The 26,935-nt window shown below is 42.7% G+C and overlaps 1 protein-coding gene across 6 annotated transcripts in view; it reads left to right on the plus strand.

The window, feature by feature from the left end:
* Nucleotides 1-4,552: 4,552 nt before the first annotated feature.
* The window catches only part of MPPED2 (metallophosphoesterase domain containing 2), a 162,625-nt gene continuing 140,242 nt past the window's right edge, over nucleotides 4,553-26,935 (plus strand). The window contains exons 1-3 of one of the 6 annotated variants that reach the window (XM_064492482.1): nucleotides 6,697-6,830; nucleotides 10,425-10,673; nucleotides 23,533-23,555. In XM_064492482.1, coding sequence (XP_064348552.1) covers nucleotides 10,546-10,673; nucleotides 23,533-23,555 — 151 coding nt within the window. In that variant the 5' untranslated portion in view covers nucleotides 6,697-6,830; nucleotides 10,425-10,545. Of the gene's footprint in view, nucleotides 4,968-6,283; nucleotides 6,514-6,696; nucleotides 6,831-7,688; nucleotides 8,314-10,424; nucleotides 10,674-23,532; nucleotides 23,556-26,935 lie in introns of those variants that run through there. The other 5 variants (XM_031459850.2, XM_031459851.2, XM_031459852.2 and 2 more) reach the window with 5 other exon arrangements.

The following is a 26,935-nucleotide window of genomic DNA, read 5'->3' on the forward strand; positions in this document are numbered from 1 at the left end:
TGCTGCTTTTCTCCTTCCTCAGACACCCTTGTAGTCCTTTCCTCCCTCAGGGAAGTCTTCACTCAGAGGAGGAAAAGTACTCCTATTTTGTGTTTTCTTTGTACCAGTTGCCTCCCCTTTCCATAGATAGAATTTTTATTTTTTTGTGTGATTGTTTAAAGGCAGTCTCTCCCCAGGCTCATTAGATTACATACTTCATCATGTGGGAGAAAACTGCTTTTTGCATCAATAGACCATCAGCATGGTTTGAGTACTCTGCCTGGCACAGAGCAGAGCTTAAAAAATATTTTTCGAATAATCGAACCATGACATTAATAATACTGAGAGAAATGGGTTTTAGATTCTGCTTGTCTCTCAAAGTCAATTTTTAAAAAATGTATTCATTCATTTATTTATTTTTTTGCTGAGAAGGAAAATTACTTTATACATTGCTCACTCAAAATATTGATATCTCTTATACTAGCTTGTCAAATTGAATTATTAAACTGGAAAACCCCCACATAACGTTTTCTTTAATCAGGTTATTATGGGCTTTCCACACTGCCCATCTTTCAAAAGAGATTACTTTGGCTTTTACTTCAATGAGATTGCTCTTCCACCATGACAAGCCCAAGTACCACTAAATTCTACCACTTTTCCAGAATTGGGACCATGATATAGGGAAGGACTCAGAAAATACTAATTGATAACAGAGATCACACAAGTCTGTTAGGATGGAAAATACACCAGCACATGCTCAGTATCTTGCTAAGATTTTTTTTTTGAAATTGATTATTAAAATTATTATTACATAAGTACACTCATCTAGTGTGTTGATGTATGCTAGACATTAACTAGTAAGTATGGTAAGAATTAGTGTTTTGCAAAATTTTAGGATTTCCACTCCCTCCATGTTTATTGTTTAAGCTGTTGGCAAAGCTGGATCAGATTTAGTCTTTCTAAGATAATGCCTAAGAAATTTATTTTATGAAATAAAATTTCATCCGTTCTAGTGTTTCCTGAATTTTTCTTAGCCATACACATTTTATTAGTTAACCAAAAACCATTTTAAATAAAAGGACAAAAAACCATTGTTTATATATTTATTTTGAGGACTTCAAAAAGGATTATGAAAGAATCAGTTTAATCATGTAACTTTCTTTTTGAGACTGTTTCTTGGTACATTATATCTGTACATTTTAAGATGCAAATTCTTTTTTCTTTTTGCATCCTACTGTATTTAAAAAGAAGGCAGCATTTCAATGGATGGGATACATAACAATCTTCAGCTTCTCTTTGAGAAAATCAATTTATGAAACAGTCTTATGTACTATTTCATGTTTCTGAAGACTTTAAGAAACTCCTTTAATTCTACTATTTGAACTCCATGGTAAGTCCTTAGCTTTTGTCTCCACGCTGGTCTCATGACGTCACTTCCGTTCCTGCGTATCTGGTAGGGGTTTTCCTTCATTGTGTACTTGCCTCAGTCACTCCTGCATTCTCTCACTCATTTTCTCATTTACTGACTTATAAGTTCATTTAACAAATATTTCCAGGTTTCTACTATGTGCACAGCACATCAGAATGAAAAACACAAAAGAATAGAGGGCACAGTTCTTCAACTTGAGAGGGTTACAGTGAAAATATTAAAATGTAAAAACAGTAGGAATTTAGAATAAAGTAAAGGTATTGGTTGGGTCATTTTTTTTTTTTTCCTGAGTGGCATCATAATACTAGTTATATTAACAGGCTCTGATTTCTGATAATATATATCTTAACTTTTGCTGGAAATGATAAAAATGCAGACGATTTAAAGACAAAAAGTGGGAAAATAGTTGAATTTTTTTCTGAAGAACTGTAAGGTTGAACCGAGTTTTAAGTTATACACGAGTATCCCTTAAGTATTGGAAAACTTGTTCTCATAGGAAGAATGAAAGCCAGCTCCAAATAAAGTATTGAGCTTTCAAGGGAAGTAGCATTCACTTTCTAAGCTTCCACCTAAGATTCTCTATCGCTCCTCTCTCTCATCTTCTTCCTTAAATGAATTCTGAAATGATATTTTAAAAGATATTGCAGCAGGCTATCAGGAAGTATATTTGCCAGTTCCCTTGATGAAATCACTGGAGAAAGGGACCAGATTTACATTCCATTAAAGGAAAAAATTTGTAATATTTGTATAGAGGCAAGCATAAACTTGGCATTTGATTTTTTATCCTTCTTTTGTTTTCCATTAGAAACAATAAAAATTGAATTTAATAACAGCAACAACAAAATGGAACTTCCTTACTTATCTTTAAGGAAAAAAAAAAAACTTCCCAGATGATAACATTTAAAATTTAGTCTAATGAGCTGATGTCAGGGGACAGACATGGTTCACATCCAATCGTATTAAAACAAGCTTTTAGTATATAGATAGCTATCTTGGTGGAGAATATCTAACAAAATGCAGTATGTTCAAATCCATGGGATGAAAATTATTTAAAAAGTGAGTTCCTTTGGCTCCTGATTTGTTATTTAAATTCACTTATACTTCTTCAGCTTCTTTACTTTGTTAGCCTATTGGAAATAAAAATAACTCTAACACAGTTTGGTCACTACCTCCCAGTGGTTAGTTGATTTGCAGGGACACAGGAGAGGTTGAATTCTTCCTACACTATAAGTAACAATTTTGGTCTTTTTTTGCCTCAGTGTTTTCTCCACTCAGTAAAATGATAAACATTTTTTTTCATCAGCTTTGTAAAGGGTCACTCACTTGATTTTTTTTTATAGCATTAAGTATCCTGTAAAATGTCCCACTTAAGTAGAACAAGTTATTTATTTTGTGTGTGCACATTATTTAAATTCAGGATTATGTACTGTTTTGCTGTTTTGATTGGCTATCAGATTTTTTTTTTTTAAGGAAGAAAACCACAAAAATTATTTGGCTGGTGCTTTTTTTTTTTTTTCAAATTGATTAAATCCATCAAAATCAGTCTAAAATTTCTAACCATTTAGATAAAAGAAGTGTACTTAGGGAATAAAGAAAATTAAGCATTCCCTCAAAAACCTGATTCTAGCCCATGTTTGCCGCTGGGCTGGAAAACAAAAACAAAATATGAAGTGCTTCCCACCCCACCTTTGCTGTTCTTTAAGGTCAATGCCACTTGCTGTGGTTTGTGCTGGGCAAGAAAAGTGACTGTCCTCTTGATCCCAGCACATCTGACAAGTACCGACACTCTGGACATAATGTACAACAAAATAAATATATTAGCAAGACCATTTCCCCTTCATTTCAGGCACAAGAGATAGCTTACTTAAAATTCAAGTGCCAGGAAAGCCCATTGTAAAAGGGAAATATTTTCAAGTGAATTCCGTTTGATCTTTTTTTATAGGGGCTCCCACCAGCCTCTCTCCCTTCCTCCCCAGACCCTGGAAACCAATTAGTCTCAGTACGGAAGCCAGAGACCAGGTTGAAATGGCTCCCTTTTATTTTTAGGGGATATAATTTCAGCCAGGATGTCTAGTCAGTTGTCACATAGCATACTTAGCACACTTCTCCCTCTTACACACGTCCATTGGATTTCCCTTTGGAGAATGCCTAGATTTTTGAGTCTGACTCTTGGAAAGGAATTGGAGCTGGTTGGCATCCAACTCCTTCAGCTCTGACAATGGCATAACATCACAGGGCCACCTCGTCTTTCACAGTCAGCCCCGCCAACCAAGTTTTCTAAAAGCCTTCTCTTCCTTGTCCTCTGTCTTCTAGCATTTCAGCGACTTTTCTTTTCCTTACGTTGTTTGCATACAATTCTGAAAACCTTTTCTTCCTTAATCCAGAGTAGCAGAGAAAAAGGGACAAACTTTTGATATTTACCATGTTTTTGAATTGCTTATCCTTTGGGGGAAATATCCCCCAAAGACAAAAATGGAAACAATTAGATTCTTTGCCTCTCCTGCCTCCTTATACTGAACCTGCCTTAGTTCATGGAGGTGAAAGAAATTATCAACTGGGTTGGCCTTTTCTTTCTCAGGAACAACACTGCAGAAAGAAAGGGGGACGTGTGTGTGGGTCTGTGACTGTGTGTGTGTGTGTGTGTGTGTGTGTCTGTGTGTTTATCTGGCGAGTTGAAAGGCTTGAGAAAAAGGAGCACAGCTCTCCTCCAGGAAAGTCTAAGCTCAGCAGACGCGAGGGGACCCAGGGTCGCCTTCCATGGTTGGAGCGCAGTGCCCGAGGCGCTCCCCTTGCCCCCGCAGCAAGCTCTGAGCCCTGGAGCTGTGCCAGGACTCCAGACAGCGCCTGGCAGGTCGGTGGGTGGGGGGCCTGGGGCCTGGGTGTTCCCTTTGCAGAAGACGCCCATTTGGAGGGAAAACTCCCTTTATTTTCCTGGGGCTCCGTAGCCCCCCTCCCGGGTCCCCTATCATCTTTACGCTGATCGCACTCATGATGATGAACTTGCAGCTCAGCTTCCTGCCGCCTGCTTGACCCGGGAGCACCAGCAGGCTGACGGCCTCGCCCTCAGATCCCTCCTCCTCTTGCAACCCCGGGGCCTCGGGGCGCCGGTGGGGGTTCCAGCGGGCCGGGACTGCAGGAGGGGCGTGCAGGGGCGCGGGGTCCCGCCGGGGAGCGCGCACGGAGCGGCGCCTTGGCCGCCCTGCTTCCTGGAGCTGTGCTCCTTTGACCCCAGTGGCAGTCCCTGTCACTGCACCGCTCTCGCTCCCTCCGGCTCGCCGCGCCCTCGCTCCCTCTCCTCGCCCCCTCGCTCGCTCTCTCCCCAGATCGAGGCTGCTCCCGTCCTTTCTACCCCCCTCCTCCCTCACGCGCCGCGCCCCCCGACCCCCCGCCCCAGCCCGCGGCGGGACCTCCGGGGTCGAAGGTTCTGGCCCGCCCGCGCCCCTCGCCGCCCCCGCGCGCCCCCAGCGCGCCTCCCGCCGGCTCCGGCCGCTCCACGATGGATCGCCTGCTCGCCCGGCGCTGAAGGCATCCCCGGGACCCGGAGCGCAGCCCGGGAAAGGTAATCCGCCCCGGGAAGGGAGGCGGAGGGCGGGGGAGGGGGAGGAGGCGGCCGGGCGCCCGGTGCCGCGCGCGAGAGGAAGGGAAAAAAATGCACACACAAAGCGGAGCCCGGGTGAGAGGTGCCTTGTCAGAGGCGCGTGCGAGGGGCTCGGAGGCTGCGGATCGCGACTGCCCCGGTGCCCCTGACATTCGCTCGAGCCGGCGCTTCCCGGGCAATTTGGAATCTGAGGAGAGCTTATTTTCAAGCCTTGAGCGAAAGCGAATTATTTTTTAGGAGCTGTCTCCCTCCCACTCCCCATCTTGCCCCTCTGCTCTTCTCCCCTCCCCCCAGTCCTCGGTCCCCGACCTCTCGGGGTCCCCACCTCGCGGCTCCCTTCTCCGCTGGGATTTCTTAGGAGGGGAGGAAGGGGTGTCCGCGAGGGGCAGCGGCGAAAGCCCGGCTGCTGGGGTGGGGGTGGGGACGAGGGTACGGCAAGCTGTTTACTAGAAAGTCCCGGGGTTATGTGTTCGAGCCGCCCCGGCCTAGGCCCAGGTGCATTGTGTTGGCCCGAGCCCCGGGCGCCCGCGGCCGCCGGAGAGAGGTGCGGTGGCCGGGAAGGCGCCGCGCAGCTTTGTGCTCAGGCTGCGCTCCGCGGCCGCCCCCGGGCCGCCCGCGCGCGCGCCGCTGTCGCGCGGGGCTGTTCTCACCCTCTCCCCGCGCCCCAACCTCGCTCTTCCCCGCCGTCTCCGGTCTCCGCGATCGCAGCCTGCCGTGCGAGCCGGCGACCGGGGCTGGGCTGCGGGGGACGAGCGGCGAGAAAAGTAACCGTTGCCGCCCGATTTCTTCCCGAGAGGCAGGAGTTTCTTTGCTATTTACATTTAACGGGGTTATCTTTGTAAAGCCTTTGCATTCCGGGGTTTTGCGGCCTAGGAGGTGAAGAGGGCATTTTCTTGGAGATTGGGAAGAGGATTAGAATCCACCAGCAAGGAAAGAAATTAAGGATGCCCCAGTGGGGTAGATTTATACCACATCCCCCCACCCCGACACACCCCAGACGAAGTGCAAATGCGGGTCATGAAAAATGTGTAATTGATTTGAGATGCTGCAAACAAACAGGTCAGGGTGGAAAAAACAAAACTTTAAGTGAAAGAAAAGATTTCCCAAAAAGGGGTGGGAGAAACCGTGGCCTCCACACCCCCTTTCAGCGCTCGCTGGCTCCCTCCCTTCCCTTCTCTGGCTCCAGGGAAGTAGTCCGGCTGCTCTGGGGCAGAGAGCAGGGAGGTGGCGGCGGCTCCGCGCGCGGGATCCGCTCTGAGGATTCGGGGATGCCAACGCGCCCTGGAGGCTGACGTCGGGGGCGTGGGGCTGTGATGCTCGAGCGAGGATGGCGCGGTGTCAGAGCCATTGGCCGCCGGTGGTCATCAATCAATTCGGGGCTGGGGGAGAGGGAGAGAAAGAAAGATAGGCGCCCAGCAAAGCCTGGGGCCGCAAGCGCCAGCGCCAACAGTGCCAGCGGCGGCGGCGGCAGCGGAGGCGACGGCGGTGGCAACGGGGGACTGAGCGAGTAAGGCGAGCTGGTGCTCCAGGAAGGAAGGGGGAGCTGTATCCCGGACGAGCCGGCTGTGAGCCGAGAGGGCAGGGAGCAAGTGTGTGTGTGTGTGTGTGTGTGTGTGTGTGTGTAGTTGCTGACACCCCCGCCCCCCCGCCAACTGCCCACCCTAGATTTAAAACAAACACACCAATCCAAAGTAGAGGATTCCGCGCCCCCCGCCCCACCATATATAGACTCTACGCGTGGCCAGAGGCGCGGGAGAAAAGTCCTGCCCTTCTCAGAAAGAATGTGCCAGCCGGGTGTCCGCAGTGCTGGAGACAAGTTCAGGTGTAAGTGCGTCGGAAGGGAGGGCGCTCTGTGGACAGAGGCACATGGAACTTTGTGCATCCTTCAAAAAACCCTGGCGGAGACGCCGCTGGGAAGGCTTCTGGGCATCGATCCGGGATACAGGGATGAGTAACTGGAGATGGGCATAAAAGAGTAAGGGCGTGAGTTGAGAAAGCACTCGATCTGTGCGGCAGAGGGAGGAGAAAGCGAGATTGGCGGAGTTGGAGCAGGCGAGTTCCAAAGTCCGGCCAGGCTTTCGGACGGTTTTCCTAGGGCTAGTGAATAAAATGAGCATCCTTGTTTAAAGGAGGAAATCACCGGCTCCTTTCTCATAGGCTGTGCAATGCGGTGCTCGGGTAGACAGGTCATGAGTTGTTGCTTTGAAACTTTTGGTAAATTGGACTTCTGGTGTCTAGGAGGTGGAGACAGTTACTTAATTCCTCAGCTTTTAATCCTTTCATTGCCAGCAGAATTTTAAAAGGTTTTCCAACTAGATTCCTGAAGAAGAACATTGCAAGTTGCACAGCTTAAGGCGCAGGAGAAGTGATGGCTGTCTAGGAAATGCAAAATGTGCTCACATGATTTTTTTTTTTTCAAGAGAGAAAATCAATGTAGCACCAGCATGAATGTTTGGCAATGTCAGTCCCTTTTAGATTTTTCTTAAAGATTCCTGGCATTTAGTACTGGGTTCCTTTGTTTTGTGGAGCAAATGTATTGAAGTATAAAAATGGAAAAAAAAAAGAATACTGATATCTTTAAATATTATATGTAAAAAGTAATTATGATGAGGATGAGATGCTCTAAATCTGATCATTTGGAAGGTTTTACTGCCTAAATATGTGAAGCAAGGTGATACAGCTTCTTGGTAGTTTCAGGCAGTGTATCATTCTGTCTTATTTCAAGCTTTTTCCAAATTTCTCAGATTAGAGGAGGAGGCTGTTGTCCCTGTCTCTGAGAGTTTAGCCAAAAAAAATGCCTTCCCCATGTGTTGATGTTTCATATTCTTGGAATATGATTATCTTGTCATGTGAGTGGGGGTGAAGGTAGCATTTTTTTTTTTAAATAAGCCTTTTCTTGACTTGTCTGTAAAGGTTCCTGTGAAAGTTTTGAAGCTCTCTGCCTCAGTCTGACATTTTCTTCAAAGGACTCCAGATTAAAGGAGATAGGCGCTGCAGGTGCACTGTTTCGATAAAACATTTGAAAGGGAACATGGTAAAGATGAATTCAAATGAGGTGCCAGCCACCCATTTAGTCCTTCTGAGTTACAGGGGCCTGTGCTTGCTGATGAAAAGATGTTCTGTTGGTCCCACTGGGGCAAAGGTGCAAAGAGACGCAGATCTCACTTGGTAGAAAAGGCAATCCTGTGGTAACTTTAGGATTCAGTGGACCACAGAAGAGTGCAGAGTGATCACTTTCTCAGTTCCTTTTCTGGGCTTTGAGGGTCTGAGGCTAGCCACTGTAAGTCATTGCCTGGATAGTTACATGGTAGGTATATATCTTTCATTTCTGGGCCATTTTGCTTGATTTAATTAGCGAGTTTACTCTAGAAACATTTACACTGTTTCTGGCATGGGGTGCAGAGATTGTTACTGAGAGGTCACAGTGGTCTAGACATGAATTTTGTTTGTCTTGCTTCTTAATGTTCTGTATTTCGCACAATAGACATTGATGGCAGGAACCTAAGAATTGCCATGTAATTTTTACACCACTCTCTAATTTATGCAAACACTAAGTTCTCGTAGTCTGAAAATGTGTATTTTTTCCCTCTGTGCTTTGATGGCTAACATTCTTTTTAATGACAGTCATTTCTATAACAGGAAGATGTTTTCATTTGTATTTACTTTTCAGCATGGCGCAATTATGCAGTTTTGCGCTTCAGTCGTGTCTCCGTACTTTGTGTCTCAAAAGAGAATTACAGTACTTAGAACAGGACTGCAATTTGAAGCAGGTGTTGTGTTTTACTGTTATGCAAAATAACAGTAAAATATAATTGTGGGGGAAATTAAGGAAACAGCTGCAAACTTGGTATGAAAACTGCTACATTATGATTTGTAAGCAGTTCTCATAGATCTCCTACATCAGAGGCGCAGGGAAAGATTTTAATTTAGTTAATCCTACCGGCCTGGTTGTCTGTCAACTGGTGCTTAGAGGAGTCATACCTCCCATGAAGTCAGGAAGAGGAAAGAGAACCCAAAGTGACACTTTGTTTAAAATGCCAGAGCAGGAGGGATTCATCTTTTGGCAGTGCCAGTTGTACACTAGCGACACAGGCAAGGTGGGTGTTATTTAGCTTGCTTTGCTAATATGAGGAAGGCAATGATTTGAGGAGAACGCGGTGGAATTTCTTAGCCCAGCCAGCATATGGAGGACTACACAAGCCCCAGGTTGTAAAATAATAAAATAAATGGCCTATGGCAGGCCATCTGCCTTTTTGCTGGATATTTAAGGTGTTTCATGCCAAATTTAAATCTAATCTTATTATTCTAAATATTTTTATTTGAGACAGCAGCTAAGATTCTCCGAGCTTAATGGTGCACATGGCGAACGTATTCTGATGTGGAGCACTTAAAGTAAGAGTGTGGGTTACCCATGGGTTACCCACCGAGCGTGCTGCCTGCTTCTTCAGTACTTCACTGATCAATGGCAGCAGCCTTGAAGCAGGGATGTGTTCTGTTCTCAGTCTTTGCACACCTGCCATAAAAATAAGCATCCTCATTTCTGAACCTAGTGCAGCAAATAATATATTGACATTTATAAAAAGAATCAAAACGAATGGAAAAAATTTTGAAGAAGTATGAAACCACTTACTGAGAATTATGCAGCACGAAGCAGGAAGGAGATGGGAGCGGTAATGGCCTGCCTTCTTTACCAGTCTTCTGGGCTCGAAGGTGGATAGTAATGAATGCATCCAAAATGGTGGTTCAAGCCTGGATGTGTCTCTCTTTCTCCAGAGGGACTGGAGTGTTTAAAGAAATTATATTACATTTAGCAAGAAGGATTTGCCTTACCATGAAGTTCTTGGCCAGAGTGGAGTCCATATGTATACCAGGCCTTGAGTGTCTATATATTTCAGGAGCCACTGTGAAAGAAAAAATTGTGTGTAATGTGTGCATATATCGTGTGTGTTACAGTTGCACACAGGTATCTGTTATGAGCACAGCATTTACAGTTTGCATTTGTCATTGTGCTAAGCATCGAGATTTCAAATTATTCTGTGATACCAACTTTGTGCAGACCAAACATTCCAATTAGCAGGGAAGGTTTGGAAGATTCTCCACTTCGAGCACAAACCATTTATAGTTAGACACCATGGCAACTGTGGATGTGCCCCTTCCGTAATTCACATTAAGTGCCATAATTATAATTAAAGAGGAAATCTTAGTTTGAACACCATTGAAATGATTTGCTAGCAGCCAGCAGTGTCATTTAGAGTATAATGTCCATTCTGAAGTACATGCAGGGGAGACAGTTGGGAAAGGTTTTATCCACGAGATGACAACACGTATTAAGATTTTCCTGAACCAATTTCATGTCCAGGTGCTACCTTAGAACATCCTCTTTTCCTTTGTTCTCATTTTTAAATTTATGTCTTTCAGAAACGCACAGCGGTATTGATGAGTAGATCCTTGGGTTCAGAGGTTGGCTGAAACGCACCATGCCTGCTTCCATCCTTTGCTCCGGAAAGTTGTGAATTGCTCATGCCTATAGGGAGGAAGGATGGCACATGGGATTCCTTCTCAAGGCAAGGTTACCATAACGGTGGATGAGTACAGCTCCAACCCCACCCAGGCATTCACGCACTACAACATCAACCAGAGCAGATTCCAGCCGCCACATGTACATATGTAAGTATCACCCACAAACTTAAAGAAATTAGCCTTTAGGAAACTAGAAATAAAATGACAAAATCACTAATGACTTCTGCCAGGGAGAATAAAAGCTTCATGATTCACCAAACAGATGGGTATCTGTGGTTCCAAGTACAACTCAGAGGAATCCTCTGCATCTGTGGAAAACAACATTTCCAGGGTGTGTACTTTCAACCACAATTTGACATTAGATCTTTAGAGCCTCAGAGTGGTGGCCCGCATCTTGTGCATCACAACAGAGAGGTTAAGGTATTTGCCTAATGTTACACAGCGAATGTTGGCAGAGTCTCCTGACCCCTAGTTCAGTTTGCTTTCTTTTGTATTGCTTGCCTCCATGATGAAATGTCTTTAAAATTTCTGTAGTTTTTCTCCCCCCATACCTCACCCCACCACCCCTTTACATTCAGCTGGGAAATAGGCCTAATTGGGACTAATTGTCCAGCCACTGCTAAATCCATTGTCTTGCCTGTTGCTCGGAGAACGTGTGCTGCATGCTGCAGGACTCAAACAATTCTGGGGAACAAAGGATTAAGGGACAGTGGGACAGTTGGTTCCAGGAATTGTACTTTTCTCTCACTCCCTAATACTATGTAAGTCGTGTTGCGGTTTAAACTGTTTAAGGGACAATGTGTGGGAGAAATCCAGAGGCAGGGGTTCTGCAGCACCTGGATGCACACCAGCTTTTTTTCTGGTCCTCGGCTGCAGGATGTGCTGGGCTTCCAGCAGCAGGGGCAAAAGGTCACCATCTCCCTTGTTTATTCAAGGCCTGGTGCTCATTCTCTATTAGACCCTTCCAATGTCTAACATGAGTCTTTCAGGGTAGGACTAAACCCCTTTGAAAACCATTGTGTAGTCAAGAGAGAAAGGAGGTTAGGGTGCTGTTGACTGTTTTTTGCCATTCCTGGCAAAATTGAACTCAGGGCATGTCCAAGTCACAGGCTCTTTTTTTCAGTAATTGTTTTATTTGAACATTAAAAAAAAAAAAAGTAGGACCGCCCCCTCTAGTATACACATGTGCGTGTGCACCCCCCCCCAAAATTTAGAAATACTAACCCAACAAAAAGGTCTTTCTCTTGACTGTCTGGGTGTTAGCGTAAATACTAGGATGTTACTTCGCAAGTACCCGTGTTCTGTAAAGCTATTCAATTATCTATGATGAGATTTCTGCGTAAAAAGAAAAAGAAAAATCCTTGCAAGAGGCTAGTGCTAAACTATTTCTAAGATTTTTTTACTTTCTTTAGATCAGCATTTACTCGTGATTATGAAGGATGGCTAACATGATTTTAAGGAAAGGTGTTTAAGATGAGTATGATTTTTCTTTGTTAAAATGGCTTTTCTGAACAGTAACTATGTGTTCATTTCAAATAGGCCTGTTATTCTGCTTTTAATCATTTCTTTCTCTTCAAGTGTGTTACAGAATGTGTGCAGGCTGGACTTAGGATTCCTTTAGCTCTGTTCTGCTGGTGTGTGACGTTCTGTATTAAAGAATCTCAAAGCACTTTGTAGATTCTGTTTCCTTCCAAGCAAAAGAATATATGTTGCACCCCAGATTCCTTGGAAAATCTTTGACAGGGAATCTTAGCTTAGCCTTCACTTGTTTATAGCTCTTTGATTCTATTGGTGAACTGTGAAGGCACAGAGGTATTTTAAAAATCATGTGACCTTAGGACTGATGGGTTTAGATCTAGCCATGGAAAATTTGAAGGATCAAATTATACCTTTTATGGAAAAAAGGCTTGAAAAACGGAGTTTGCAGTGGCAGCCTGGCCAGCTGTGTAGCCCTTTCACCAGACTTTCTCCCCTGGAGTAGAGGTTTCTTCCACGGTCGGGTCCAGCTGGCCTTTTTACCTTCCTCACCCACCCCTCAGGAGGGCTTCCCGCCTGAGCCCTTTGTTCCAGCCCTGCGTGTTGGCCGTCTCACATGAGCACACCTTGCCCCTCTCCATCTTGACCGTGTTGCTTCACTCTTCTCCACAGCTGAGATGCTCACATGTATGCTCGGCCGAGAGCCGGTTCAGGCCCCTCTGTGACTATGACCCTCCTCCTATCTCTCCCAATGCAAACTGACTGTGTGCACCCCCCGCCAGCATGACCTTCCTCATCACTTGGTTTTTACTTCTAACCAGACCACCTCCGTTCTTATTTTTCTCCCTCCCCCCACCCCATATGTCAACTACATCGTTCATTTCTTAAACTCAGGGATTGAGCAGGTAACAGGTGCTTAGAAATACTAGTTGATTGATGGATGGATCCATTGACCTGACTGTGTGTTGAGAAGAGAAACTGATTGAGATTTGGAGATTTTTGTTGGGATCTTTCTGTGCTGTCTTAACACTTTGAGTGTTTGTGTGAAGGTGTGTGTGTTTTATCAAGGTGCTGCTTCACTTTTCCCTTGGCTTTTCTTCTCCGGGCCTGGTGCCCCAGCCCAGTGACCGGCCCCTACTAGGCACTCGGGTATCTTGGTTTAATGTGATCATGTTATATTAAAAAAAAAAAAAAAAAGATTGCCTTGAGTCTAAAGAGAAACTTAAATTGGCTGCAAAATATCTATAAAATATTTAGTTTAAAATTCCTTCAGTTTTTCTAAAACTTTCAGCATGTCCTGGTAGGGCTTTGTTCTTCTGCCTGGAGACATTGTTGTCTTTTCCGCTTGAATAGGTGCTCATTTATTTTGCATGCGTTTCTTAAAATGTTTGCTTTCCTTTTTCACTTACAGTGAGGTCTGTGAAGATCCATGCCAGATCACCTGGATCGGAGTTACAGTCCTGGTCCCTTAAATGATCCGTTGTTTTCTTTCATGAAACCTAGTTGGGGTTTTCTTACCTTAATTCAGGAAGAGCAGCATCACTTCCCATTTAGTTCAGTTCATCTCATCTCAGCTTTGGTGACCCAGCTTGGTCATTTACAGATTCTTTCTCCTGGCCTCAGTTCACTCATCTGTGAACATTTGCACCGAATGATAGGTATGGACCTTTTTAGCTCTGACGTATTAATATTGCAGTGAAGATATTTATTTGCAAGGCATTGCTGCGGTGGGAACACAGATACATAAGACCCCTGTCGGTCCCCATCTTCATAAGTCATCACTGATTTCAGAGCTGTTGTTTCAACTGGCTTTGAGAGTTTACCACCTGGCCGTGGCTTAGTTTCTCCTGTGCGTTCTGACTAGGTTGCCACCAAGCTTTCTAAGAGCCACTGGCCTTCATCTCTGCCTGGGAAGATGTTTTTTTTTTAAAGAAAGTAATCCGATATTACCTTGGGAAAGAAAATTCAAGCACAGCTGGAGTAGGCAGGTTGGAATTGAACCCAGAATTTGTGAGCCCCTCTTATCCAGACTTTTGAACGTACTGATGGATGTGATGGTTGAAAACCAACAATTAACAGGGCTTCATTATTCTACAATCCCATCATCCTTCCCAAGCAGACTGTTGAGGAACTTATTTAGTAATTTTATTGATGTTGGGAGGAGGTGCTCAAGGAACCAATGTAGATCTGAAAACATCATCAAGATTTTGCATGTTTTAAATTATCCGAGGCCTAATAGAACACCATGAAACATTTTTAGTAGGGTATCCAACCTTCTCTGTCCTTGCACAGAAAGTCCCACTTTCTGGGGGACCCCTCAGTCCCTCTGCAAACTAAGATGTTTGGCTTCCCTACTGAGGTTGATTCCTCACCCTTTTCTTTAAGGATTGGTTGGTAGGAAGCTCAAATCAAATTTTATTTTCAGTTTTGGCTACTTTCCTTGTCTGCTGCTTGCGTTGTCAGCACCCGTGCAATTTTTGCTTAGCTCTCGTTCTTTTACACTTGTTTTGAGGAGGCAGTGTAATGTGGTGGTCGACGTCTTCAGTGGAGTCAGATTGTTGGATTTGAAACCTGACTGTGCCACTTACTGGCTGTGTATCCAACCGTGGAGAGATGGATTAACTTCTCTGTGTTTCTCTTCCCATATGGAAAATGTGGATGATGAAAGTAGTACCTATCTGCAAAGATTGCTGTGAAGGTTAGAAACATTATTGCTGGTTAAGTTCTTAGAGGAGTGCTTAGTGCAGAGTCTTTTCTCAATAAACGTTAGCTCTTCTCATTAATGAGTGTTTTATTGATTGTGCCTTTTTTGTTCTAAGCTATCTGAATTCATTTTGAAAACCAGTGGGGTATAAATAAATGAATAAATAAGAGAGTCACCAGTAAGTTTTGTCCTGTCATTACCAGCAAACTTGTCTGGGTGGGATTTTTGGGGTGTCATGGTTGGAAGGTACTCTGGCTTCTTTTTTTAAATTTTTTAATTTTATTTTTACACTTTGAAGTCTAGTTGACTTACAAAATTGTCTTAGTTTCAGGGGTACAAAATAGTAATTTGGTATTTTTATAGATTACACCCCATATAAAGTTACAACAAACTATTGGCTATATTCTCTGTGCCATACATTACATTCTTGTAACTTACCTATTTTATACCCAGTTCTCTGTGCCTTTTAATCCCCCTCACCCATTTTGCCTCATCCTCTGCCCCGTCCTTTCTAGCCACCACCAGTTTGTTCTCTTATCAGTGAGTCTGTTTCTGTTTTGTTGTATTTTTTTGTTTTATTTTTTAGATTCCATATATAAGTGAAAACATACAGTATTTGTCTTTCTCTGTCTGTACCCTGACTTCTTAGTGCCTGTCAAGGGGTGTCTCACCCAAGTCTAGTTACTGCATGGGAGTGACTGTCCCAAGAGGGTAAGGAGTCCCAAGAGCTGGGTGTTGCCTGGTGGTTCTCTACAGAATCACAGTGGCCTTCACTCACTTGTGCTGATCTCAGGCCCTCATTCCCCCTTCAGTGTCTCAGGCTCTCCATCCATGGCTGTGGATAAAACAGAAGCACCAAGAGTTAACCATGATTAACCAGGACTGAGTACAAAGGGCACAGCCTGAGCTGGGGAGTGAGGATAGTATTCTCACAGTCACCGAGAATGTGGTCTGCAATCAGAGATTTCTATACAATTGCTGATCCCACCAGTTACTGGCTTGGGTAGATGCTTATGGGCAGGATTACTGAACTTCAGTCTTCTCAGCTGTAAAATGGGTCTGATCACTCTGTAAGATGGGTGTAAGTATTATATGAGATGATGTATATGACATGCAGTGCCCAGAAGATGGCACTTGAGAAATAGATGCTGTGATAATATTTATGGTCATCCATTAGTTGGTGAGCGTTAAGTGTTAACATATTTTTTTCTGAACTGCTCGGTTGTGTAACACATGACAAGTCCAACTTGTGTTCTTTTGCTTTGTTGCGTTTTATAGCATCTGTCAGTGTTTGCTTGGGCATTGCTAATCAGAAATGATCTGTAGCTTTTAGGGTATCTGGGTGATCATTCTGTGCCAAATTCTTACAGAATTTTGTTTGATTTGAAGTTTCATTCTTCCGTGGTAGGAAGTAAATGTTTACTTCAGGTCTGTATTAGATATCCTTAGATGCAAGAACAAAGAAAGTTACAGAAGAGTTACAGAATGGTGCCATTTGGTTAAAAAAAAAATCAAGATGTCTAAAAAGATAAATACCAACATTACTGGTGATTACATAGGGAATACATTTGCAAATGAATTTGGGGGAGGGAGTGTTGGATAAAGACCTTTCATTTTTTATTTTATACATTTCTGTATAATTTGAATTATTTTTATAAGAACTGTGTAATACTTTTATGATAAAAAACATTTTTTAAAAGAATGAGAAAAATGTAATTTGTCTACAAGTCCTTCCGCTTTGTCAGATTTGCACTAAAGGCTCACTCTAATGCAAATCTTTCTTTGGGCATCGCTGCCTTGGGCGGTACCTTCTTCTGTTTTATGTTATAATCAAGGAATAGACGAAAGGCTGTTCATTGTTTCAACATCATTCAACCTGTGCACGTGCGGGAAGATGCGAGCAGGGCCAAGGGTGCTGCCTCCTTCTTTGCCCTACAACTAAAGGGAAGTTTTTTAAGAAGTACCTTCAAATTCATTTTTGGAAGGCAGCAGCGTATACAGTATCAGTCAATAAATAGCTTGCAGTAGCAGATGATAGTTTCAGGGAACTTGGATTCTGGTCCTGTTTTGGTCACTAATTAGGTCTGTGATGGCGAGCAAGTTGAGCCTCTTTGAACTTGAAGTTCCTCACCAGCCACTGGACTTGACGTCCATTAGCATCGCCCTTTCCCTCTCTGGCAGGCTGGGGTTTCTCCGCTTCTGCTCTTTTCATTAGTCTGTTTGAAATTAAGAACACAAATACCTCTTCACTAGTGATGTTCTGTAGGGAAAGAATATAATTGTGAGACATCATGGGGATATGGTGGAGGGGGAAGACCAGTGACACTCCCAACTCTCACCTGGAGAAAGAAGGGTACCAGTGGCTGAGTGAATGTCTGGGGCTCTTTCCTAACAAGGGAGAAATTCATTCTTTGTCGCAGAGCTGGACTGCATTAGCTGCGTGGAAAAAAAAATTCTAAACATTTTTCTCTTGGTAAGCCACTTTCTCATTCTCATTACAGATTTATCACTGGCCTGCACATTAGCATGGCCATAATTTTTGTTAATGTTTTCAATCTGAAATTCGTCGTGGAGATGCTGAATGGCCCTTTTAGTTTGTGCTCATATATAAACACGGGGTATTTTTCTTTTCCTCTCTCATTTCTTTTAAAAAATAAGTTCTTTTTCCTATATGCTCCCTGAGGGCACTGGTCTCGTGGTCCGTGACAGTTAGACTTCATTTTAGAGCAGACTTTTTTCCAATTCCGTAGATTTCTTTGTTTGCATTCCAGCATTAAAAAGGCAACTTAAAATTAGATAAATTTTTTTTTTTTGTCCGAACAGATTTGTTCTTAGAACCTTAGCTGTGTGTTGCATAACTAGGTAGTATTTTTGTTTGTTTGTTTGTTTGTCTGTTTTGGTTACTTGACTCACTGGTAAGATAAAGAATTCTGACAAATAAAACAGATTCTATCTACCATGGTGTGCCTGGATTTCAAATCCTGGAACAGTCACCTACATTTATAGAGAGAAAGAAAGATTCTACGGCAAGTGTGGCCACAGTCAGTGGATAGACATATCCTGAAATTGGCAATTCATTGATTACCTCTCCTGAAGGATTTCATTTGCCTCCTGCTCTAAGTACAGTTTTTTAAAGAAAATTTCTTTCACGGAGAGGCTTTGATAAAAATAGACAAAATGGCAAGGACATATTAGGAAAACAGGAAGTATTATAGTAGGGAGTCTGTATTTGAAACGTACTTAATTTTAATTCTGAGATTTTAGAGCTTATGAAGAAGTAGATTTTAAGATATGAAAACAAAGCTAATGCCACTAAATCTACCATGTCTTGTTTAGCAAACTCTAGGTAGTTCTGAACTACTTCCAAAAAGGAGAAAAAGCTCACTGAGTCTCGGAAGATCTATCCATCTGCTTGTTTGTCTTCTTTTTCAGTATTTCCTTAGCTCTCCCCTTCCCGTGTCTCTTTCCGTTTTAGACTTTCCTAGCACCTTGGGACCTGGGTGCTTCAGTAGCTATCCTGGCGTGATGACGCTATTATTTCAATATTAGTACGGATAAAACGACCACACTTTTCCAGACCACCATGTTCGTCTGCCTTTTTTGTTGTTTGTTTTTTATGTAAAAAGTGCACTTGGAGGCTTTGTCTATGTAGAAATACTAACTCTGCAAAGAGGAAACTCTGTTGGATTTATTGGCCTTTGCAGTATTTGGGTCTGCATATTTTTCTTCTGTTTTGCTTTGAAGATTTTTTTCCTTCAGTTTCTGCCCCTGCGAAAGGGTAAAATGTATGCAAATAAGAAAATGCACCATTGCAGGCTTTTCGTTTTTTTCCTTTACCACAAATCAAGAATCTAAGCCCCTCTGGTTGGTTTAAATTTCTGTGCAGTTTTATATTAGATAGCAAAGCTCTTGATACTAGTTTAAAAAAAAAAGAAAGAAAGAAACTCTAGCACCATTTAGTAACACAAACAGGGAGATTTTCAGGACTTGATACTATTGAGCTTTAAAATTCCAGGTGAGAATTGAACCATTCTTGAAGTTCATCTGTCGGTAGTGGCTTCCTTAAAGGATGGCTGGGCCTTATACCATAACATGAACTCTACTCAAATTTATTTATTTCTTTGGATAAACAGTCTCTGAAACCTTACAGCTCAAAGAGTCGATAAGTCTTGGATTGGAAAAATATCTTTTCCCAACTTTTGGTGAGCTATTTTGGCATTTAGGCTGATTGGCTAAGAAAAGTGGCTTACTTGTGGGATTTAGTTTTAGGTATTTGGGCCGTAGACCAAGTTTCAAACCGTTTACATATTGTACACTTAGTTTAAAATGTGTTTTACCCAAAGACTTAAAAACTGAAATCAAGAAAAAAAAGTGAAGTTTCTCCCACCAGCACAGCAACCTCAGCATGTTTCTCTAATTTCCTGAGTTAGCCTCTCACAGTGACATAGGCATAGCTCTATTTTCGTCCTAAGTTTTGGAAAATTTTTCCTCCCTTTTGTTTCACTTTGTTTTGCCTTAAGACTTCAGAGACAAGCACAGAAGCCTATCAGACCGTGTTAGACTTTTTTTTTTTTTTAAATCACAAATATCATACCCATCGTTCTTGGTTTTGCCTTGTATTTAATATAGTCCACTAAAAACACACACACACACACACAACTTTTACGTACTGGTCCTGCTTGGGAAGGCGGGGAATATAAGGAAGAGATGCACATTTATGGAAAAGAGGGGAAATGGTGGTTTATGTGAAAGAGAGAGAGAAAAGGAGAGGGAGGGCCTAGCACATATAGTCTGTTAGATCATAACTCTTTCTTGCAATTATGATGTTCCTGGCCTTGGGCTTGACTTTATCACCAGGAGGGTGTGTCAGCATCCCTGCATATCAGTCAGCGGGGAGATAAGACAGATTTCACCTTTGCTTTCTGGGGCATGCATGCCAACTCCACCTACCAATGAATGCAGCGTTTGAAAGAATCAGAATAGCGATTTTTGATATGTTGACCTGTTTTGATCCTAGAGAAGGAACAATTTGTTAGGCCTTTTTTAGGTAACTGGAAACTTTATGTTTGCCAAAAACAGACTCACGGATATAGAAAACAAACTATGGTTGCCAAGGGGGAAAGGGTGGGGAGGGGTAAATTAGGGACTGAAGATGAACAGACACGCATTACTATATATAAAATAGATAAACGACTGGGACCTGCTGTACAGCACAGGGAACTATATTCAATTTCTTATAATAACATAATGGAAAAGAATCTGAAAAGAAAAAATATATGTATGTATATATATAAGTGAATCACTTTGCTGTACACCTGAAACTAACATTGTAAATCAACTACACTTCAATCAAAAAAAAAAACTTCAGGTTTGCATTTTAATATTAAAAAAAAATCCATTTGACAAATAGTTAACTATGAACTGACTTTGGAGGAATGTAAACATACCTGAAATTTCAATTGCCCCAGGTCTGCCATCTGTTAGTATCTAGGAGACTTCCCATATTCTGTGCTTGGATTTTAACTTTTACAGATTAACTTGTTTTCACTTTATTCCTCACCCTCACATTTTGGGCCCAGCTGGATGCACTGAAACCTATTCTGACTCCACCAACTTAGAGAAAAGAAGAATGAGGAGGGGGAGTCTTTGGGAAGAACAGACAGACTAGGAAGGGGGTATTAACTCCTAAAGGATATTAATTTCTAATTCTTTCATAATGCAGTTCAAAGGGGAAGCTAATGTTTTCCCCACATGAAAGGTAAAGGCATAGATAGCTGTCCTTTTCTGCACAGAAGAGTAAGCCCAGCCCTACCCCCTCTCCCACTGGTGCTCTTGAGAATTCAGAAGGGAAAGCATAACCCCGTGGGAGGCTCTTGGCTCCTCGTCGTGCCCCTTGGTGGCGGATGGCTGCCTGTTCTGCATCTCTCCATCCAGACCCCTCCGCCACGTTAATGGTAGCCGGCACGCTCCACTGTTTATCTTGGAATTTGATACCATCATCTTGGCAACCAAACGGGGACCTTTACTGCTCAGATTGTTTGTCATTTGTTGTTAATTATCTGTTACCATAAATTCTGCACTTTGAGAAAAAAGGGAATGTTTTGAAATATTTCCTCCAACATGTAAGTGGAGCTTCATTTTCTGTGGACAAAAGAGGGGGGAAAAATCAGCCCTTTTGGGAACTGGTTTCAGGAAAATCAAACGCCCTGGTTTTTCAGACCGACTGGGTTAGATCCTGCTAATGCAGCCAGGATTTGCAGTGAAAGGACCTTTGCAATTCGGGAATGGTCTATATTTGTGAGAGGTACCCCCTTTCGAGGAAAAAGGATAATTTAACTTTATGTGAGGGGCTGTGCTTTTATTGCGATCTCTTTTTGCCGTAATTGTGTTTTGTGTGTGTGGGAGAGCCTGTTCCCTGCAGTTGGTTTCTCACTTTCAAAGGTTATGAAGACAAAGCCGTCCAAAGTGAAAAGTAGCTTCTGCTTACCTACCTTTATGAGGTGTTTATTTTGTCAAGTGTAGAATTAAAATGAGCTTTCTGGACATTAGTGGATTTTAGTCATGCCCCCGCACTCTGCAGGGAAGGTAGTGTCACCTTGTAAACAAACAGCGCTGTTTTGCCAGGTGCTGTACCGTGGGCTGCAGGAGCCACCGCTGGACTTAATATCCTCACAAAGAGATGGACGGGAGCACAGGAGAGGGGAGGAATGCATGCATGGGTTTTGCAGGGGAGACTTTGGGAGTGGAGTGGTTGTTGCTAAGCAGAAATCTAGGCACATTTAAAAATATAAAAAAAATGAAGTCATTTGAAAAGTTCCAAAAAAAAAAGAGTGTATCCAGAATCCAGTCTGTCTCTCCACCCCCGTGCCCCTTGCATGTGTTCATTTATATTCTCTGCTACTAGTGTCTCACCTTCACTGTGGGGGTCATAATAATATATGTTCCAACAGTTGATGGCGAAGGTTCTATTAGATGATGCATAGTACTGAGCAGAGCACTTGGCACAGTATCCCAATGCTCAGTGCATGTTATTTTTGTTCTCTTGTTTGTTTCTTTATTTATTATAATGGAGGTACTGGGGAATTGAACCCAGGACCTGGTGCATACTGAGCATGTGCTTTACCACTGAGCTGTAGCCCCCCCACTATTGTTATTAATAATATTGTTTATCAAGATTGTACCCACCACGTCAACCCTTGAACTTAAGCTGAGTTTTAATGGCGACACGTTGACCCATCATGACCATAACTTCTTGTTGTCGTTAAGTTTGGTGTGTCTGTTTTATTCTTGCTGAGAAGTTTTTGTTTTTGTTTTCCTCTCACTTTTATTAAAGTGTTGAGGTTGGTCCTGTCTCCTGAGGAATTCCCACACTGGGAAGGAGAGACTGAGTCTGTGTTAACCTACTGATAGCCGGGGACATAGACTTAATAAACACTGATCTCAGGTCCTCTATGCTGCCTGGGACAACGGGGACTCTCAGAGATGCGCCTTTTACTGGAGTTGAGGAGTTTCCTTGGGTTTGCTGCCTTTGGTTTCCACAGAACCAGAAAATGTCCTTCCCAGGCTTAAAAGGATGGAATCCTGATAATGATGTAGTCCCTGAAGTAAAAAACCCTTTCCCCACATTCCACTTCCCTTATCCTTTTATTTCCTCTCTCAGTGTTTTTTATTTTTGTTTTTTTTTTAAGGGGGTACGGTAGGTGGGTGTGCACTATTTTAGAATGCAGATTACAGTGAGGATTTAGGATTAAGAAATGACTATTATTTAGTGTCTCAGATTTAGGAGCAGTTTGAGTATGAGAATAAGAGACTGAATGGAGGAGAATGGAGGTTGGAAAAAAGCACCCTGAGACTGCTCTGGGGGAGGCTGGGAAAAGGATTTAACACTTTGGATTCTTCAGAAGCCATTAAAACTCTGATGGGATCAGATTACCTGACTGCACATCTGAAACATGAAACTCTTGCCCTAAACCATGCAATTGAGTTAAGCTCAAAATTCAAGGCCTCCCCCTAAGACTGGCCTCTGGGTAAGCTTCACTGTGGATGGCAAAATGATTTCCTTTGAGAGGAGCAAGACTACAGTGAGGTTTTTATGGCCAATTTAGCCTGTCTCCTGGTGCCAGCCAGACATTTGGCAGCAGTTAGTGCCAACTTCGGTGATCTGTCCACCAGTTTTTCCCAAGGTCTTCAATTCCATCTGGATTCAGGGCTGACATTGAAGAGAAGATATATTGTAAATCCAGCTTCCTAGGCAGGCCTCCTGAATTTTTTATTTTTCCAAGTGGAGAGGTCATGAGGGGTGCAGGGAGAGCGGCAGGCTGGTCACCACCCTCAGCCTTGAGGCTTGGAATGATGCTGATGCTCCTCCTCCCTAAACACACTTTCCCTTCCTCCCTCTACCTTTGTCCCTGCTTTTGGGGACCCCCTACCCTTTTCTCTGGATTTGCTGAGCCCTTTATGTGCATCCTACAAGTAATGCTTTCCCTTGGTCGTGCTTTCTGTAAATGTGTTTCCTGAGTGTTTGTGACGTGTCTGTCTTCCATCAGGCTGTGAGCTCTGTGAAGCAGCGGCTCTTTTATCTTGTTGCCCGTCTGTATCCACAGCACCTGGCACAGTCCTCGCACATTCTAGACACTCTCCAAATCCCCGTTGAATGAATGAGTGACAGCTGAGTTTTCAGGGAGTCCGTTTTCTCTCACTGCGTGCTTCCCCAGGAAGTCTGTGCTCCCCTGTACTTATTCATTGACTCTGAGAGCCTGTATTTAGACTTGACGGTACACTTGGCTTTAAAAAGGGTAACTTATGAGTCTCCCGTGTTTTTTTCAGGATGGAGCTGGATGAAGCTCAGCGTGAGTATTTCTGATGCTCCTACACTAATGCTGTAATCTATCCTGACTTGACTTTGACAGTAGTAGACTCTCATTTCTAACACAGGAGAAATATTGAAGTTTCACTTTCATCTTGACCCTAAAGATTTGGATTTTCTATATTGTCCTCTGGCTTAAAAACTGAGACATTAGAATGTATATTGTTTTAAAGCCTTGCAAAGTGCTTATTTATTTATCCTATGTGGTGTCAGTGATCATTGACTAGAAGCATGAAATTAATTAGGATATATTTTAGTTCTCTTACCAGGAGTCTGACTGACGGCTGTCCCTAATATGTGGAGTTTACCTAAAATGAAGACCATGAAAATGGGGCATTTGTTATCATGGGAATTAGGCATTTTACATAAAGCCAACCAATTTTATTCTGTATCATTTTTTAAACTGCTTTCCTTTTTTTTTTAAAAAAAAAAAAACTAGTAAATTCTTCTGGTTCTAATTACACAACTCTTTTGACATAAATCTGGGATTTGGGTTTAATACAGATAACACCATCATAGCAACATTGACTGGTGTTATATAGTGATTATATATATATATATATATTATATATATATATATAATATGTATATTTTAGTGATTGAAAGCCTTTTAAAAATTATTTAAAGGTAAAACAAATGAAATTTAAAATAAGTATGTAAAGGATTTCTAATTACTGGTGACTAAGGTGTAAACCTCTTGAAAATGAAATAACCAAAAAAAAAATATGTAGATACATCTATATATGTATCTATATGTATACTATTAAGAAGTGCCAAACTTAAGAAAAAAATTTACATGGGGCAGTATGTAAAAGGTGGGAGATAATAAGAGAAATTTGCATTGCAAGCAGTTTGGGGCAGGAAGTTGTTAATTTAGGTGACTGGCTTCAGGTTTTCTCTCTGACTGTCCTATGACTCTGTGTCGTATAATTAGGTTTTCGGGAGATCCCCTTTGGCTGAGGACCTAATTGAGTTTCTGGACTAGAATGCTGGGCTGGAGTTGGGGGAGCTTTTGGCCCTGCAGGTTGAAACCCTTTGATGGACCTGTCCCTTTGATAGGTATCTGTAAGTGACTGGCAGTGACATTGTTTAGGGAAAGTATGGTTTAGTAATTGAGGAGTCAGTGTGCCTTAGTATAGGAAAATCTTTCTTTAACATAGGGAAGACACCAAAATCCACATGTGCAATTTAAATGAGCTTGTATTCTGCATTATAAATATGCACCGGATGCCAAGTAGAAAACCGGAACACTCTCTCAGGATGCTGTTAGGGCCAAGCGGAATCTCATTAGGGACAGCTTCAAAGATCAGTTCCTCGTGTCCATAAAAACAAGTGTAAATTATCTGGTGCGCGCCTGCTGTTAGCAGTTGCGGTGTTGCATTATGCATGATTCCAGACTGCACAGAGAAGACGCAAACCGCACGGAGCTCCGAAATATATGTGGGGATTTCTGCACCCATATATATATATATATATATATTTTTGTTTTTTGATACTGAGTCCTACATTTTGGAAATTTATTGGTGTGTTTCAGTTAATGGACGGTGCCATATATAACCTGTTCCTACATTTTTGATGAATTGGAGTCAGTTCAGAGAGGTATGATAAGGCTTTGAATTGCTTATATGAACAACCAATCTACTCAGATTTATGTATCTTGTTTGCCCACATCTGGAGTCAGATTAGGGGGCCATGAATGCATTCGATGCACATACATTTGGGTGCATTTGTTTCCACTGTTCTCCCTCTCTTTTTGGTATCTTGATTAGATTTTTAAAAATCAGTGTGAATCTTCAGTAAATTAAGAAAATGTAGTCAGTTTTAAAAAACGAGGCTTTGAAAAGTAGTTTTGGAATAAATGCCTAAGGGTCTGGAATATATTCCTGTGCTTCACTTGACCAGAAGATAGAGAAGCAGTTAAGTGTATGTAGTGTTTGAGAACATGGACTCCAGAACCAGAATGCCAGCATTTTGAGTCCTGGTCTGACTCTTCTTAGCTGTGTGGTCTGGGGGCAATGTATGTACACCACTGTGTTTTTATTTGTAAGTGAGGGAAAAAACTAGTACCTACCTCATAGGCCTGTCATGAGGGTTAAATCAGTTGATTTTTGTGCGGCAGTACCTGGAACACTTCCTGGGACACAGTAAGTCCTATCAAAGCATTTGCTGCTGTTGATGTTATCATCATCATTATCAGAGGGAGAAGGCCTTCTTCTGGTGTGGCTGGGATGACGAGGTATGACCCGGTTCTTAAGCACATGTGTGCTTGAGTGGACATGTATGTGCACAGGAGGGCTGAGGGCAGGCCAAGTCAGGAGACAGTTACCTCTGGGTCAACTGCGAGAAGCCATTAGAAGTACAAAATACTTACTAGATCTGTCGCTTTCTGGTCCACCTAACCCAGGGAGAGGACCATGGGAACTTGGGGAAAGGTTAAGGAATAACAAGAGAGAGAGGCAGCTCTCCTCTCCCCAGAGTTGAATAAAATGTCTGTAACATCTCCTTTTCCCGGTTGTTCCTCAGAGCCTACTCTCAGAATAAGAAGCCTAGGATAGAAAGATCAAAAGATCAGCCTCACACAGTGTCATGTGACTTAAATCCACAAATGTTCCATCTCCAGTCACCTCCATTTTGGAATTTCCATTTGCAAGGATAAAGGGACAGTCACAGATGCCAGAATTTCCCTTCCTCTACTGGAAGCTGTGTCCAGGTGGGGCAGATGCTGGCTGATCTTGAATTGTCTTCAGTGCTCCTGGATTCGGTAATGACATACATCTTCAACAAGTCGATAAAGTCTTCAGTATGTATTTCTTGTGTCATTTTGTCCTTACTGTAAATTCTCTGAGTTAAAAACCTTCCCATCCTCTTCAGAGAGTCATCCTCCCATTATTGTGCTCACCCAGGCACTAGCTGTTGCCAGCCTTGCTTGCTTCAGTGTGCCTCTTTATAGTTTGTTGACAGTGCCCCTGCCACCTCCTGTCACTCACTCATCAATATCTTAGGGATGGTTTGTTGGCAGCTCTCACATTTTGGTTTTTGGCGCCTCCTTTGTGACTCTACAGTCCCCCAACACCTCTGCTTGGAAGTGAGAACCTTTAGAATATTTGAATAAGGGGAAAAGTTGTTTGGCTTGATGGGAGCCTTGGAAACCATCTGCAGGACAGGGAGGAAATGAGCAAGATGAGTGGGAAGTCTGGGGGAAATTGGATGAAAATGTTTCAATCAACTAACCAGTAAGTATTATTGACAGTAGCTCAGGGGGCAGGGATGTGGCTGTTTTGCCTGTTGTTGTAGTCCCAGGGCCTAGCACAGTGCCTGGTACAGTAAATAGGTATTGACGAGGAAATGAATATGTGGACATCT

This window comes from Camelus dromedarius, chromosome 12 (genome assembly GCF_036321535.1).
Source record: "Camelus dromedarius isolate mCamDro1 chromosome 12, mCamDro1.pat, whole genome shotgun sequence".
In the NCBI taxonomy this organism is placed as follows: domain Eukaryota; kingdom Metazoa; phylum Chordata; class Mammalia; order Artiodactyla; family Camelidae; genus Camelus; species Camelus dromedarius.